The sequence below is a fragment of the Vigna unguiculata genome, chromosome 3 (genome assembly GCF_037176805.1).
Source record: "Vigna unguiculata cultivar grain cowpea cultivar isolate G323 ecotype 2 chromosome 3, ASM3717680v1, whole genome shotgun sequence".
Classification (NCBI taxonomy): domain Eukaryota; kingdom Viridiplantae; phylum Streptophyta; class Magnoliopsida; order Fabales; family Fabaceae; genus Vigna; species Vigna unguiculata.
In genome coordinates this window covers 46,707,291-46,725,631 of record NC_140794.1, presented here as the reverse complement: position 1 = coordinate 46,725,631, position 18,341 = coordinate 46,707,291, and the positions used below count along the sequence as shown (strand labels likewise).

Genomic DNA, 18,341 nt, shown 5'->3' with positions numbered 1-18,341 from the left:
TTCGAAGGCGGATTGAATGACTGCACAGACCAGATGGTAATACTGTAGAAGGATAGGGTCTTTGATCTGGAACTCGTCATTTAAATGTCCTACAGTAAGTTTGGAGTCGGTTTTGCACGTTAATCTCTTGACGCCTACCTCGCGGGCTAGGGAAAGGCCGGCGAGGATGGCTTCGTATTCGGCTTGGTTATTTGACGTTTTGAAAGCAAAGTGAAGGGATTTTTCAATGAGGATGTCGTTGGGGCCTTCTAAGATGATGTCGGCGCCGACACCCCTTGGATTTGAGGAACCATCTACATGAAGCGTCCACTGGTCCTCTATAGGTGTTTGTTGTAGGTCGTTGATGAAGTCTAAGAGACACTGGGCTTTAATGGGGCCGTGGGGTTCATAGCGGATGTTGAATTCTGATAGTTCCACGGCCCATGATGACATGCATCCGGCTAGATCTGGTTTTTGTAATATTTTTTGGATTGGGTAGTCGGTCTTAACGTTTATGGTGTGGTTTTGGAAATATGGGCGTAGGCGGCATGCTGCGTGGACCAAAGATAAGGCCAGCTTTTCTACCATTTGGTATCTGGTTTCAGGATCCTGTAACGTTCTGCTCACGAAATACACAGGATGTTGTGTGCCTTCTATTTCTTGGACCAGCGCGGTGCTGACTGTATAATCGATGACTGTGATGTATACGAGCAGGGGTTGATGGGTGTCTGGCTTGTGGAGGATAGGTGGGGAGGTTAGGGTTGTTTTTAGTTTTTGGAATATTTGTTCACAATCATCAGTCCACGTGAACCGGGTGGATTTCTTTAGGAGTTGGATTATGGGTTGGGTTTGTTCGGCTAGTTTGGGCAGGAAACGGGAAATGGTTGTGAGACGGCCAATGAGACGTTGGACCTCCTTAATAGTAGTGGGGCTGCGCATTTTGATGATAGCCTTGCATTTTTCGGGGTTGGCCTCTATGCCGCGTTGGGTTAACATAAAACCAAAGAATTTACCCCGGTCAACGCCGAATACACATTTGTCGGGGTTGAGCCGGAGGTTGTATTGGCGCAGCGCGGAGAAACTGCTGACAGGTCTTCAGCGTGTTGGTGATGACTTGGGGACTTGACAACCATATCGTCGACGTATACTTCGACACAGTGTCCAATTAGGTGGCTGAACACCTTGTCCATTAGCCGTTGGTAAGTTGCTCCAGCGTTTTTGAGGCCAAAGGGCATGACCCTGTAGAGGTAGTTGGCATCGTCCGTGATGAAGGCGGTTTTGTGCATATCTGATGCGGCCATGGGGATTTGGTTATATCTTGAATATGCATCCAAAAAACTAAGCACCTTGTTCCCTGCCGCGCCGTCTACAAGTCGATCAATGTTGGGTAAGGGGTAAGTGTCACGAGGGCAAGCCTTGTTCAAGTCTGTGTAGTCTACGCACATTCACCATTTGCCATTGGGTTTCTTCACCAAGACAACGTTAGAAAGCCAAGTGGTGTACTGAGCTTCTTCTATAAAGCCTGCGCTTAGTAGCTTGTCGGCTTCAACTTTGGCTGCTTGCCGACGTTCTTCGCCAAGCTTGCGTTTTTTCTGGAATACATAGCGGGCTTCTTTATATATGGATAGTTTGTGGGATGCCACCTGGGGGTCCACTCCAGGGAGGTCGGCGACCGACCAGGCGAAAAGATCGGTGTTGTTGATAAGGATGGGTGTGACGGTGGCACACTCGTTAGAGTTTAAACTGGTGCCTAGGTTAATAGAGTGACCATTAGGAAGCTCTAGAGGAGAGGTGTCCTCAACTGGTTCGAGGCGAACATCCCGACCTATTCTAGGGTCAAGGTCTTCGCCGGATAGGGCTATGCTAGAGCTAGGGGGTCGTTCGATATGGTTGGTTTGTTGGATTGGGAGTTGTTGTCGCAAGCTGGCCATGTAGCATTCACGTGCCAAGCGCTGGTCGTAGTGGATGGTAAGGATGTCGCCGGACGGGGCAGGGAACTTCATGGCCAAGTGAGGGGTGGAAACAACGGCGTCCAGGGTATTGAGGGAAGGACGACCCAGGAGGATGTTGTAGGATGTTGGCGCGTCGACGATAAGGAAGCGAATTGAGACGATTTTAGTCTGGGTTCCCTCCCGAAAGACGGTGTGGAGGTCAATGTAGCACCGGGTGGATACCTGTTCGCCAAAAAAGCCATATATTGACTCGTCATATGGGACCATGACGGTGTCGGGAAGTTGAAGTTTCTGGTAGGTGGCCCAGTAGAGAATATCAACGGAGCTGCCTTGATCAACGAGGACTTTTTTGACAGCGTAATTTTCGATTTTAACGGTGATAACCATGGGGTCATCTTATTGATGGTCGAGGCCGTGAAAGTCGTCGTCTATGAAGACGATGGGAGGCATACGACGTCTGTGGTGGGAATGGGTGATGTGGTTGATAGATTGGATATGGCGGAGGTGTCTTTTTCTGGCAGAGGAAGTGGATCCTCCGCTGGCAAAGCCACCAGAGATAGTGTTAACAGTGCCACGTAGGGGAGGGTCGGTAGGGGTGATATCGGTGCGGGCCGGCTCCGATTCTTAGTTGGTGGGTTGGGCGGGGTGCCTGTCGTGACGGGATTCATGTGGTGGACGTCTGTGATCAGATCGAGGGGGTGGCGGGATCGAGAGGAGGAGGAATGGTCGTCTCTACGGATGAAGCGACAAAAGTGGCCAGCACGGACCAGTTCTTCTATTTTATCCTGGAGTGCTTTGCATTCTTCTGTAGTGTGGCCATGGTTGCGGTGGTAGCGGCAATATTTGGTCATGTCGGCGTTGGGGGGTGTGGTTGTCTTGCGTGGTGAAGGGATTAGATCAGCTTAGAGGGCTTCGTCGAGGATGCGGGAACGGGCTACGGTAAGGGGGGCGTATCTGGTGAAGCGAGGTTGGCGGGGTTCGCATGGGCGGGTATCAGGACGTGGGTTAGGCTGTGGGGTGGGGTTGGCGGGGGTGGCTGCATAGTCGTTGCAGAATTTGGTGTGAAGGGTTTGTATTTCCTCCATGCGGACATAGTCAGCTGCACGCAACTTGAGCTCGTGCTTGGAGGCAGGTGGGTGGAGATAGACGTTGTTGGCGAAGGGGTCGGGTTGTAAGGTAAGGGCCATGCATTAGAGGATCATCTCTTGATTGAGGTGTGGTGTACGAAGGGCTGCCTTACTAAAGCGATCTATGAACGCTCTGAGTGGTTCGTTTTGTTCTTGTCTGATGCCTAGGAGGGATATGGTGGTAGTTTGATATGGGCGACTGCCGGCGAAATGGGTGGAGAACATATGGGAGAGGACGTCGAAACTGTCGATGGAGTAAGGCGGAAGGGTTGTGAACCATTCTAGGGCAGGGCTCTTGAGGGTGGTGGGGAAAGCTTTGCAAAAGACTGCGTCTTGGGATGTGTACAGGGCTACATGGGTGATGTAGACTTTAAGGTGCTCGTCAGGGTCAGTTTCGCCAGTATAGCGATCCAGGGTGAAAGGTTCCCATTGGGCCGGAAGGGAGGTGTTGGCGATAAAGTCAGTGAAGGGGTGACATCGCCTGGGCTGGTGGGGAGGGAGCAAGTGAGGTGGGATGGGATGGTTGATCATAGCGGGGAAGGTGGAGGTGAGGTTGTGAGGGGGGATGTGGGTTGTCGGAAGGTATTGTGGGTTGTATGGTGGAATATGGGTGGTGTGTAGGGTAGTGGGTATGTTGTAGGGGATCTGGGTGGTAGGGAGGGTAGCGGCGGGGGTTGGGGGTGCGGTAAGCCCCAGTTGACCAGATGGGAAGTGATGGGGATGGGTAGAGGTAACGGGTGTTTGTTGGGTGGTGGTGAAGGTGTGAGGGGTGGGGTTATACTCGCTTTCTTCCTTTGTGGGCTGGAAGGCCGAAGACTTCACAACTTCAGAAGTTTCATTGGCTTTTCCCTTTAGATTGGGATCAACTTCGATCCTTCGCCTCAGGCGAGAGTTCTCTTGTCGTAGCGCCTCCATTTCATCAGCGCTGCGTTTCTTCAAATCCGCGAGTTCTTGTTGCATCTTTGCTTGGCCGTCTAGGACAACGGCCAGATCGGGGGTGATGCCAGGAGGTCCAGAGGGACCAGCATCCGCCTGCTTGTTCACTCCAGCTTTGCTACGGGTGGAAACCATCTTCAGAGAAAAACGGGTACTAAAGGTGTTCGTTTCGTGCCCCACGGTGGGCGCCAATTGTTCCTGCAGAGAACAAATAAGATGAGTTAGGCACAAGTGTCACCTTACCATGTAGTCCGCTATCTCTTCAGTTGGTCTCTCTCCGGTTGATACATGTCAGCTTGAACCCAGGAGGGGTTACCTACAGAAGAGTCTTCGAAACTCAAGTAAGTCAAGCTCTCAGAAAGTCAAATCAGTGATTAATGAATGCGTACCTTTAATTACTGGGGTCCATGCGCATTTATAGAGCATTAATGATGTCTGGTTATCCAATGGGTCGGGCCTTGGCTTGGGCCCTAGTCCGGGCTCTTAAGGCCTATTGAACACGGGAGCTTCCATTTTACCAAGCCTTCAAGAGCGGTCTGATTCGTTTACTTCTTGACTTGTCAGATGTCGTCCTTGGCCGCATACTATTCGTGTTGGCCACTTTGTTGTTACTTTAGCCTTTATTCAGCTAAGTTCGGGACCATAGAGGCCCAGGTCGTGTACTTGGGTTGTCTCTGGCATGTTCGTGAGAGTTATCATTTATATGGTTAAATTGACCAGGTCCGGTACAAGTTAGACTGACTCAGCCTAGGTTGAATACTTGGCTGCCTTGATGCATTGTTTACTTATTTGTTTGAGTTTGGTTAGGTGTGGTACACCAGTCCCCCATCCTTGTTCGATATGAGTTGTCGGTCAAGGATGATATGTGTTGGTATGCTAGCGAGACCGGCTAGGTGTGATACAATAAGTGTAGTTAGTTAATTTTTTAAAAAAGTTATTACATCCGAAAAAAAAAATCACAATTTGTGCGAATTATTGTAAATTTTTTAACGCGTAAATATTTTTGAATTATGTTTAAATTCTATAAATAAAAGATTGAGTTAATTAGTTTATCTCGAAAGGGATGGGAAGCATGGTAAAATGGAATCCGACACACCCTGCTACTAATCTGACGCGTCACCCAATTCAATCACTTTTCTATTTTCTTTTTTATTTTATATATTCAATTCAATCTCTTTCACTAAAACCTATCCATCCACTAGTGTTGGAAACTTTACATTATCAAACACAATATCAGTTGTTGTATCATAAAACCATTGTCGGTCCAGATACACAACATAACCACCACAAATCACAAATCTTCTCCCTCCATTTTTTCACTTTTCTTCCTTACCCTATAAATATCACCTCTTTCAACAACCACACGCTACCAATTCAACAACACCCACTTCCCCTCATGGGTTCTATTGGAATCAAAAGGTTTGTTTCAGAATCACCACTCTCTTCAACATTTCCCTTCGTTTTTACTGTCCTAATACATAGTTTCAGAGTCACTGAATGACTTTATCATTATTATTAATGATTTTTAATTATTATCAACAAATTGTGTGTGGTTGTCTTTCTTCCCTTCTGGATTACAATATCTGTCCTTTTTTGTTTTGGCCTTCTGAAGCTCGGGATCCGAGGTTGTCACCATTGATGTTCATGCAACCAAGGGTTTGATCCAGACCGGTCATGTTTATCTCGATGTCAGGTAATAAAAAGCTCTGTTTTTTTCTTTTCTTTTTATTTGTTGGTTGAACATCAATTACTGAAATTAATTTCTGGGTTTATGCATAAATCGTGTTTATTTTTTGTAATTAATAGAACGGTGGAAGAGTTTCAGAAAGGGCATGTGGATGCTGAGAAGATCATTAATATTCCGTACATGTTTAATACACCAGAAGGTAAAACATTTGTTACTTTTGGGGATATGAATGTTCTTTGTTTAGTGGTAATTGAAAATTAATTCTATAATTAGAATGCGAAATCTTGTGATTTTGGAGAACAGGTAGGGTGAAGAACCAGGAGTTTCTGAAGGAGGTTTTATCAGCGTGCAAGAAAGAAGATCGCATCATCGTGGTAACTTTCTTCTTCGATGCTTAATAAAAAAATTGAGTTTAATTATTATCCTTTTCATGCTTAAACTTGTTTTATATCTACGTTTACTACCATATTTAAATTTGATTAGTCAAAGATTTTGAGATTAGTTTCATTCATTTATCACTTTTAATCAATCTCTGATACATACTTTTTTAAGTAAACTATATTTTTAATTTATTAATAACTAGTTTTAATAAACAAGAAATTAAAAATACAGTTCATGATTATTTTTTTTGAATGACTATTTAATAACATGAAAAATTACTAGTATATGTTAACGGCACGATATATACTATCAGTAAAATAATTAGTTAAACGCATTCATAATGCAAAATTACGTTAACATTTATAAAATGAATTTGGATTACAGGGTTGTCAAAGTGGAGTGCGATCTGTGTATGCAACTAGTGATCTTCTGACAGAAGTAAGTATTAGTAAACTTCACAAGTTTTTGATCCATGTTATTTTTCATTCGTTTGCTTTATGTTCCATGTTTTTGTTCTAAGTTGTCGAGTTTTAATTGTTAGGAAAATGATTTTTTAATAATTAAATTTTGATTATTTTTTTTATAATATGATGTAACATTTTTTAAATAGTTTTTATTTTCTTATAATTATCAAAATTTATTTGTCAGAATATTATTGTTTTTTATCATAATACTAACTTTTATTAATTTAACGTGATTTTACAGGGTTTTAAGGATGTGACCAACATGGGAGGAGGATATCTTGATTGGGTTAAAAATCAATTTCCAGTGAAAACACCTTCGGATTTGGTTAAAGATGAAGTTCCAAAGAAAGTACCTTTGGATTTGGTTAAAAACGAATTGCCATTAAAAACACCATAATTAAACTAAATTAAAAAAAAAAAAAGAGGCCTTTCATGAGTTACACGAACATTGATCATTCTGAATGGTTCGCAATACAAGGATATGTATTATTAGTATTACCTTATCTTTGTTAATCACTACTTTAAGCTTGTTCAGTAAGAAGACAAATAAGGAAACCAATGTATTGTATCCATGAAGTGATACCATTGATCAAAATATTGTTTATTTACTTCTTTCATTTTATCTGATTATTCTTTTATTATATAAAGTTGCAAGCAAAAGTACTTAGGTACGATACCCACGTTTCTAGCTAGAGCATTTAGAATTTATTCAATTTACTCATAGTTTGAGCTATATTTTATACGTTCTAGTTAGTTATTCTGTTATTCTTCTAGAATTTGTATCTATTTCAAGTATATTTTTATGATTTTCTCTTAACATTCTTAAAATTGTTCCATAAATTATATTTGTCACGGGATAATCGAGTTAAAGAAAGTCAAAGAAAGTTGTGATTCTAATTATTAAAATCAATACCAAATATATTATGTCAATGATATTATTTTAAAATTCTTGATATTTTGTTGATATTGTGTAATCATTATTATCAATTATTTTCTATATTATTTATTAGTATTCAATGATGACTTTATTATAGAGATTATGATTATGTTGTACATAACACCTGCAATACGAATGTACAAAAATGCACGGCAATATTCCTTAGGCATGAGCAAAATATCCTAACTCATCCGAAACCATTCTACCCGAACAGAAAAACATGTGTGCGGGTCGGTTTGTATGGATCGGGTTAAATCGAATAAAATTTTTCGGGTCCAGATGGATTTACATGGTCGGGTTCAATATTTAATTCTTAAAACCATGGATACCCGCCCCGCCCCATATATTTAATATAAAATGAAAACTTTCATTTCAAACCCTAATTTTCTACCGCTTCACTTCTCTTCCTCATTTTCTGCCGCTTCACTTCTCTTCCTCAGACAAAAATCATTCACTGTCATGATACTTCCATCTCCAAATCAGTGATCTTCCTCTGGCTTCCCTCGCCTCCACGCAGTTTATCTCTTCCCTCTCTCTAAGCATCAAATATCTTCTTCATCCATTCGATCAAAACCCTTATGTTTGGAGAAGACGACGTTCAGATTTGTCCCAAACCACAACGCGATTTCACTGGAGCAGATCTACAATGCGAGCCATTGCGAGTCATTGCGAGCCACCACGAGTCATAAAAATGGTTGTTGGTTGCTGTTTTGAAGGAAGATGTAAATTTGATATCAAAGGACGGAACAACTCGTACCTCTGTTTCTTTGTTGTCTGTTTTGTTGTAGGTTTATTCTGGGAGTCTCAAGTTTCATTGTTGTTCTTTTTTTTTTTGGAGCTTCAAGCTTCAAATTTGTTTTTTTTTTGTAGTTTTCATTTTTGTTCTAGCTGTTCTTTGAAATTTGTAACGTGTTTCTCTCAAACTTTTGTTGTAGATTCAGTCATAATTTTTTTTTATTAATTTGATTTAACCCGATCAACCCACCCGAATGAATCCATCTGAATAAATCTATATTCGTATTAAACTGATGTATTAACCGGTCAGAATGGATATTTAAATTTAAAATATCGGTTACGTCGGATGGGGCAGGTTGGATATGAATCCGATCCAACCCGACCCCTGCTCACCCCTAATATTCCTTTCCTCCATTTTATCTTTCTTGGTTTCAAAGCTCTTAAGCTTGAAGGCTCTCGATCCAATGATGTCTTCTGCAGTCAACACAAATCATAAAAATGACCTACCCATAACTGTTTCTGTATAGTTGAACATAAATAACTATCTCCTATGGAAGTCACTAGACTAGTTCTTCCATTGATAAGAGGTTACAAACTTAATGGCTACATACTATGAATACAAGAATGTCCAGAACCGTTTGTCACTAGTGACAAGTGACAAAACTCAAAAAACCAATTCTGACTATGAAAAGTGGATTGCACAAGATCAAGCTCTCCTAAGGTGGCTAAGAAATTTAATGGCCATTGATTTTGCAACACAGTTGTTGCATTGTGAAACCTCCAAGGAACTTTGGGATGAAGCTCAAAGCCTAGCAGGTGCACACACAAAATAAACCACAATCTACCTTAAGTTAAAACTTCACAACACTCGCAAAGGAGAAATGAAGATGGATCAATATCTTATCAAAATGAAGAACTTTGTTGATAAATTAATGTTCGCAAAATCACCAATCTCCAACTCATATTTGATTATTCAAATGCTGAATGGACTGGATGTTGATTACAATCCGGTGGTGGTCAAATTAACTGATCAAATCAACCTTAGTTGGGTTGATCTACAAACCCAATTATTGGCTTTTGAAAGCAGAATAGAACAGTTGAACAATTTCAATAATCTTTCAATGAATACTTCAGCAAACCTTGCAACCAAAACTGATTTTAGAAGCAACAAACCAGGGACACAAGGTAATTGGAGGGGCTCTAACTTTAGAGGAGGTAAAGGAAGAGGTAGATCTAAACCAATATGTCAGGTATGTAACAAGATCGAACACATAGCAGTGAATTGCTTTTATCGTTATGATAAGTCATACACAAGTTCAAATCATAATGCTGAAAATAACAAGAGAGAAAATCATAGTGCTTTCATAGCCTCCCTCTACCACAATCATGGCTATGAATCATACTTTGGTACTTTGATAGTGGAGCTCGCAATCATGTGACCCATCAAAATGAAAAACTTCAAGATCTCAATGAAAACAATGGTACGACTTCTTCACTCTTAGTTGGAAATGGTGAAATATTTAAAATATTGGCCTCGGGCACAACCAAATTGAATAACCTCAACTTTCATAATGTTTTATATGTTACAAAAATAACAAAAAATTTGTTGAGTGTATCTATGCTAATTACCGACAATAATGCCTTTGTTGAATTTTATGCAAACTACTGTTATGTGAAGGACAAATTGGCAGGGAAAATATTACTAAGAGGGAAACTTAGAGATGGATTATACCAACTTTCAAGTGTTAACTCCCAAGTCAATAAAGATTCATGTGTTTACATATTGCTAAAGGAGAATTGGCATAAAAAGCTTGGACACCCCAACAATAAAGTCTTAGAAAAGGTGCTGAAGAATTGCAATGTCAAGACATCATCACGTGATCAATTTTCATTTTGTGAAGTTTGTCAATTTGGAAAACTTCACTTGTTACCATTTAAATCCTCTTCCTTTCATGCTAAGGAACCTTTAAAATTGATTCACAATTATGTATGGGGACCTGCCCCAATTTTATCTCCTTCTAATTTTAAGTATTATGTTCTTTTCATTGATGATTACAACATGTTTACTCAGATTTTTTCTTTTAAAAAAAAACAGAAACAATACAAACAATACATGTTTTCACTCAACTCAAAAGTCTGGTTGAAAACTAATTTAACAAGAAGATAAAAGCTCTTCAATGTGACGTGGATGTGAGTTTAAACTTGTCCAAATAATTGCCATTGAATTGGGAATTCAATTTAGAATGTCTTGCCCATATACCTCTCAACAAAATGGTAGAGTTGAAAGGAAACATAGACATGTGACTGAACTAGGACTCACTTTTGGCACATGCTAAAATGCCTTTACATTACTAGTAGGAAGTTTTCTCTACCTCAGTTAATCTCATCAACATATTGCCTTCATCAGTTAACCCAAATGAAAGTCCTTTTTCATTGTTATTTGGAAAGAAACCTGATTATGATGCTCTAAAGTCGTTTGGTTGTGTCTGTTATCCTTGCCTCAAACCATACAATCAACACAAACTTCAATTCCACACTACAATGTGTATTCTTGGGATACAACAAATCTCACAAGGGTTATAAGTGCCTAAACTCTCATGGCACAATTTTCATCTCAAGACATGTGGTCTTTAATGAGAATCACTTTCTTCCTTTCCATGATGACTTTCGTGACACAAAAAATTCATTAAAAACACTGACAGGAACAATCCCTATTGTTCTTCCTTCTTATACTGCAAGTACCACTACAAGCCCACATAGTTGAATAAACTCACAGGGAGGTGAATCATCAAGAAGGTGACTTAGTTTCCAATGAAGAGCAACCAACTCTCGGTGACTTAGCTATCAATGATGATCAACCAACGCTCAATGACTCTATTCATGCAGGTGAGGGAACCTCACATGTAAATGAAACACTAGAAGAAAAAAACCAACAAACTCAGCAAGACAACACACACTGGATGCAAACCAGAAGCAAGATAGGGATCTACAAGCCAAGACTTCCCTATATAAGGTTGTCAGAAACAAACACAGAAGACAAGGAACCAGAAAATGTTAATGAAGCTCTACTCAGTCCAAAATGGAAAGCAACCATGGATGCATAATTTAGAGCTCTAACAATTAATCATACTTGGACTTTGGTACCATTTCAGGGGCAGAATAACATCATAGACTCCAATTGGGTCTTTAAAACTAAATACAAGGCAGATGACTCAATTGAACGAAGGAAAGCAAGATTGATTGCCAAAGATTTTCAACAAATTGCGGGTCTCGATTATGATGAAACCTTCAATCCAATGGTCAAATCCAACACAATAAGAATTATTCTATCCATTGCAATACATTTAAATTGGGAGGTTAGGCAATTAGACATAAGTAATGCATTCTTGAATGGCAGTCTCAAAGAAAATGTGTTCATGCATCAACCTGAAGGATATACAAATTCAACCAAGCCTGGCCACAAATGCAAATTAAACAAGGCAATTTACAAACTGAAGCAAGCCCCAAGGGCTTGGTATGACAAGTTGAAAGATACTTTATTGAGATAGGGCTTTCAAAACACCAAGAGTGATTCATCACTGTTTGTTCTCAGAGGAAATGATCATATCATACTCCTTCTCATATATGTTGATGACATAATAATTACAAGGAGCAACAATAAGTATTTAGATACTTTCATTATTCAATTAAACATTGCTTTCTCTCTCAAAGACCTTGGCCTTCTACACCACTTATTGGGAATTAAAGTACATAGAGATGTTAGTGGAATGTACCTTAAACAAACAAAGTACATTAGAGATTTACTGAAGAAGTTTAATATGGAAAAAGCTTCATCTTGTCCTACACCAATGGTAACAAGGAAACAATTCACTGCTAAAGGATAACTTATTGATAACCTTACACTATACAGATAGACTATAGGTGCATTACAATATTTGACCAATACTCAACTAGACATAACATTTTCTGTCAACAAACTCAACCAATATATGAGTTCCCTAACCATGGATCACTAGCAAGGAATAAAAAAAGTATTGACACAACAAATTTTTGTCTTCATATCAAACCCTCAACCGATCTTGATATAGTTGTATTCTCTGATGCATATTGGGCCACTAACATAGATGATAGGACATCCATAGTATGACAATGTGTTTTCCTTGGAGAGACATTAATCTCATGGGCCTAAAGAAAATAAAAAGTGGTGTTACGAACAAGTACTGAGTCAGAGTACAGAGTTTTAGATGACCAAGCAGCAGAAGTAACTTGGATCATATCACTTTTAGATGAGTTGAAATTTCCTATGCCTAGAAAATCAATTTTGTGGTGTGATAACTTGAGTGCTAAGGCACTAACATCCAATCCAGTGATGCATGCTCGGTCTAAACATATTGAGATAGATGTTCACTACATTCATGATCAAATGCTTCAAAATCAAGTCACAATAACCTATGTGTCCACAACAGATCAAGTTGTAGATTGTTTAACCAAATCTCTCATACACGTAAGGTTCAACATTTTGAGAGATAAATTTGGAATGACTGAGTCACCTTAGTTGTCTAAGAGAGAGAGTTAGAGAAAATTGTGATTTTAATTATTATAATCAATACCAGATATATTATATATATTATGTCAATAATATTATTCCAATATCCTTGATATTTTCGTGTATCAGTTCTCATGTGTGTAGTCATCATTATCAATTATTTCCTTTATTATTTATTGTATTGAATGATGACTTTATTAAAGAGACCATGATTGTTACATTTTTTTTTTCTTTATCATTCTCGTGTTGAATAGAATAAAAATTACAAATATTATTTTTTATTTATCTATTAACAATTCCGAATTTTAATCTTCATTATTTTTTTTTTGAAATGAAAGTTTAATTACACTTTCCCTTTAATATGAAATTTTTATAATTTTAATTCTCTAAATTCATGTGTGTAATTTTTATTCTTCAATTTTTTTTCGAACCTACTTACAATTTTTACAAATTAAATTGATTTTATTTTTGTATTCAAAATTTATCAACCGAAAGATCAAATGTTACCTAATATGAAATTAACCTACAAGTATCTAAGATAAATAAACTCACATAAATTAATCTTATTTAAATTCATCCGAAGAAAGAAATGTCCAACTTTTTAAATTGAGAATAATAATGAAGATTAGTATGTACATGTTAATTTAAAGGTTTAATGTTTTGGATCCTAATAAATTTATAAATTTTTGTAATCTATCAGATTTCTCAAAATTTTAACAATTGAGTTCTTATTTTTAATTTTTTTTATTGGTAGTTATCTTATCCTGTCACTATACTTATATATCATCACATAATACATAGTCGTAAACTATCACAATACAAAAATATCTCAAGAATTATATTTATTTAAAATTATTCTTAAAGCTAATAAAAATATAAATTTATATATAAAATTAAAAAATTATGAAATCATAAAATCATAAAATTACAAATTTATAAAATTTTATATTTCATAATTTTATAAATTTATTAATTTTTTTAATTTTTAATTTTATAAATTTATAATTTTTATTAACTTTAAAAATAAATTTAGATAAATACAACAGTAAAATACATTATATTGTTATTTAGTTAAATGATTGAAAGTTTTTTGATACACAAGATCCACAAAAGAGATGAGTGTAAAACATACTTGTACCTATGTGGGGGAAGAGATATTATAAATTATATATTTCAAACTTTTAGATAAGAGAAAATTTAGAAGGAAGACATGGAAAACATATAATAAACACACTTAATACAATTTCGAATACGAAAACTAGTAGAAGGACAAGACCACATGAAAAGCAATTAAAGACTAAAGAAATAAAGTTATGTGAAAATTGTCTTCTTGATGGGACAGTGGTTCTACTACTAATTAGATTCTTTTCACTTATCATATATGACATATTTTCTTGTATCCTCCTAGTTAGAGTGAACATAGACACAACAATTAATTAATTGACATTTCAGTAGTTATTTGATATTCTATCTTAAAATTTATACAATCATGTTTAGGGACGTTAACGGGACGAGTAAGGTATGGATAGTAGTTCTTCCGTATCCTACCTGCTTGATAAATATTCGTCCCGTATTCATACTCATATTTGTCGGGTATCCATTATGCGGGTACTTGTCTATTTTTTTCATATTCGAGGGTATCCACATTTATCCGCGGATATTTACAAAAATATTTTAAAAAATAAATATTTAATCATAATTAGTGTTTGGATCAACAAGTCTCCTTTTCTCGATTGATTATTGAAAAACAAACAAATAAAGAATCACTGACAATTTATATTGTAATTTATTTTTGAATAAAATATTAAATAAATTACTAACTTCATCAATGTCCATCTCTTGCAACATTGTCTAAAATTTCATATTGTCCAATTTTAATCTAGAAGAGTCTGAAAACATAACAAGTTCATTAAAAATTTATAACAATCACTTAATTAAAATATCTAAATACAAGTATTAATTTCATTTCCTTCCATGTTGGTCCATAACCAGTATTGGAGACACATCAATGCCTCCACAATATCTAGAAGTAATTTATGTAAGGCCCATTAATTTCTGGTTCCCTTTTCTGCCCTAAAGTGAAGGGCTGTCCTACAGCAGTTGGGCCTAGAGGCTGGCCCATAGGTTAAATGCCAAATTCGTGTTGCCCTAATCCCCATTTGTCTCATTTTCAAAAACAGACCTAAAGCTGTGCCGTCATACTCCACTGCCGTAAGGAGCTCTGCTAGGGTTACGTTTTCTCGATCGAACAACGCTCAACTCCGTTTTCGTGTTCTGCGTAAGTCTCCTTCCAACCCTGCTCGTGGTTCTGCTACTATTTCGCTGGATAACCATTTTCCCATGTCTCTCATCTTTTTCCAGCACCTTGAGTCGCTCTTGGTTTTGTTGTTCACCAGTGTTTAAGATCGAGGTCTCGTGCTAGTCTTTTCTAGGTAAAGGAAGCTAGGACTCTCGGTTGCTGGTGTTTTCCGCAATTTTGTTGATTATTTCATGTCTGTATTGGTTGGTGGTCGTTATGCCCGATTAAGATTGATTTAAGCATGTTTTGGTTTGTCGTTTTGGCTGCTGTATGCGAAAACAGTGGCGGGTGCTGGTTTTCTCGCCCAAACGAGCTAATCTCGCCTAGGCGAGATTATCAGAGGCTCGCCCATGTTTTTGTCTCTCGAACTGTCGCCTAGGCGACTTGCGTTCTTTTTGAGCGAGGAGTGCTCTCGCCTAGGCGAGAAGGGGCTCGCCTGAGCGAGACCCCGCAGAGCCTCCTGTTCCTTCGTCGCACCCTCGCCTAGGCGAGCTGGGATTTGCCTGAGCGAGAGGATCCCTCTCGCCTGAGCGAGCCCTGTTAGCTTGGGCGAGGCAGCGGGCAGGTTTTGATGTGGTTGTTAAATGGTTCACTGGTGTGTGGCTTGCTTATCTGACCCAAATGCTTTACTGGAAGGGTTGTGTGATGATGGCATGATTAATGTGTACATTTGAAATGGAAATGGCATGTGGTTGATGGAATATGAATGAGAAAACGTGAGTTGCATGATTTGTTGATTATACATGATATGTATGTTTGAGAAATTATTGATTGTGGGTGAAACATGTTTAAAGTATGGGTAGGGCATAATTCCATGACTCTTGTAGTGAGAGATCTTGGTGGCGCCTCACCAGTTGGACGTAATTCCATGGACCCTTAAGGGGAGTCCCTGGTGGTGCCTCGACGAAAAGGACGTAATTCCACGGGGGGTCGTGGTGGTGCCTCAGGGCCATAGTGTAATTCCACGGAGGCCACGTGGTGGTGCTTCCTGTAAGGGTATAATTCCGTGAAGGCCTCGCGATGACGCCTCATTTGTAGGGCATAATTCCACCGTCACGTGGTGGTGCCTCAGATATGGATCCAGATAGTCAAGTCTTATAGTTTTAAAAGGGGGTTTGATATATCATGTGTGGGTTCCCGTCATTTATGCCCGATTCTATGATTGAATGATAATTATTATAATGTATGAATCTTGTGCACTAGCTTACCCTTTTGCTTGTTTGTATGGTTGTGTGTGTGGTCTTCCCCCTATGCAATGATCATCAATTCTATTGATGTGAGCAAATGTGAGAAACCGAGGCAGTGGTAATAGCGATGGAGACGCTACAGCGTGATGGTCATGGACGGGTATGGGCTCACTATGGAGCCCTCAGCTGAAGAAGCTATTGTCTAGATTTACTTTTCTGTACAAGAACCAGTCTTGTTGTGTTTCATGTTATTTTGGGTTTAGGCAATGTTGTGCCACCTTCTTTTGTTATGGATACGTTGGGGTCCTGGGTACGCCATACTCCGTCTTTCCGCACTCTCTGAATATTTAATATATGTGGCGTTTATTTAAATTGATTTTTATATATTTAATTGAGACGTTACAATTTACTCCGTTGTGGGATAAGAATCCGATCACCATTATTGAATGAAGACTCAATGTTTTTTACTAATATATATATATATATATATAAGGGTATTTTTCTGAATTAAAGTTTAGCAGCTACGAGTATCCACGGGTACGGATACTATGATACCCGTACCCGCCCCGTTAATATGAGGGTATCAAAAATACCCATACTCGCGGGTAGCAGATATCTATTTTTAATATCCATTTCTTACCCGTTGCGGGTTTTATCTGCGGATACTCGCGGGTACGGATTTTTTTGACATCCCTAATCATGTTGTCTTCTTTTTATATTTGACATTAAAAAAAATCCATTTTAACATTATATTTGTAATAATTTTATATTTTTTTCTGTGATATTTTATTTTTATAAAAAAAATTTTAATATTTCGGACAATATAAAAACTAGTGAGAATATTTCCATCACCAAAAAAATTAATAATAAAATAAAAATATTATACTTGACAATGGTAAAGATGAAAATAAGTATAAATTTTTATTTAAAGAACAATAAATAATATATTCTAATCCTACCTCCACACTTTTTTCATCCCTTTTCTCGTTTTAAATAACTTTTAAATTTCATAACCTTTTTACTAATTTTCTTATAGTTTCAAGGTATTTTAAGATTTCAATTTATAATAAATAATTTATTAATTAAATTATTAGATTGATTATTTTTTATGAGTTTAAAATTTAATTAGTAGATAACATTAATTTAAATATAATATATAATCATATATGATTGTTAATTTTTTAATTTTATATTAAAGAAATATATTTATGAGATATAAGTGAGTGTAATATATAGATTTCATAAAATTAAATTGAACTTATAAAATAATGTCATTATAATGAGCATGTAGAATATGTAATTATATTTTATTACAGTAATTTATTCTTTTATCTCTTTTTAAAACTATTTTAATTCACATGGTTTATTGATTTCTAACAAGTTACATAAAAAAATAAATAATTATGAATAATAATAAATATGAAAATAATATTACTTTAAGATATACTTTCTCATTCATGAAAACCATTTTGATAATTTTTAATTGTAATTTTTGATTTAAGAATTATTAATCATATTTATTTGCAGTAATTATATAATATTGATCAATTATAAATCATATTTTTGTCATAAACATAAAAGTAAATAATATCCCGTCACATATAGATAATAATCTTTCTTCCATTACATTTTATGTTTTCTTATGTAAATTTAGTTGGCAATGTTAATGTATAATAATCTTAGTGTCATTTTTTAAAGTAATTACAGTTACACTTTTCTAGTTTGTCTGATACTTTCTTTCAATTAAACTTTTTTTAATTCGCATATTTAATTTTATAGTTTGTGTCTTGTATTTATATATATATATATATATATATATATATATATATATATATATATATATATATACTTATAATTTGATAAATTAATTTAACAAATCTCAATAACTACTTTTCAATTTATAACTAATAATATGTCAACAAAATTTTCAACTAAGATAGTCAAACGTAATAGATGTGAAAAACTTTTCGTTTATAGAAATATCAAAGAAACTAAATCTCCACATTTCATGTAATTTGTTACCATGTATTTTCTCTATTTTTATATTTATAAATACGTCAACTTCCGTTGATATATTTTTATTCCTCATAAAACATTTACTCATCATATAA

General features: G+C 36.9%; 1 protein-coding gene and 1 pseudogene across 1 annotated transcript; both read left to right on the top strand.

The window, feature by feature from the left end:
* Positions 1-5,183: 5,183 nt before the first annotated feature.
* On the top strand, positions 5,184-7,143 carry STR18 (sulfurtransferase 18). Its single transcript, XM_028063835.2, has 6 exons — positions 5,184-5,413; positions 5,607-5,687; positions 5,801-5,880; positions 5,985-6,055; positions 6,447-6,500; positions 6,768-7,143. Exons 1-6 carry the CDS (start codon positions 5,391-5,393, stop codon positions 6,921-6,923), a joined length of 465 nt encoding a protein of 154 aa, XP_027919636.1. The 5' UTR covers positions 5,184-5,390; the 3' UTR covers positions 6,924-7,143.
* Positions 7,144-8,665: 1,522 nt separating this feature from the next.
* On the top strand, positions 8,666-9,917 carry LOC146887912 (uncharacterized; annotated as a pseudogene).
* Positions 9,918-18,341: the final 8,424 nt, after the last annotated feature.

Excerpts from the sequence above, each read along its gene's own strand:
- STR18 (XM_028063835.2), top strand. The coding sequence starts at position 5,391 with ATGGGTTCTATTGGAATCAAAAG. Across the intron at positions 5,688-5,800 it reads CATGTTTATCTCGATGTCAG|AACGGTGGAAGAGTTTCAGA; the intron begins GTAATAAAAAGC and ends TGTAATTAATAG. Across the intron at positions 6,501-6,767 it reads CTAGTGATCTTCTGACAGAA|GGTTTTAAGGATGTGACCAA; the intron begins GTAAGTATTAGT and ends GTGATTTTACAG.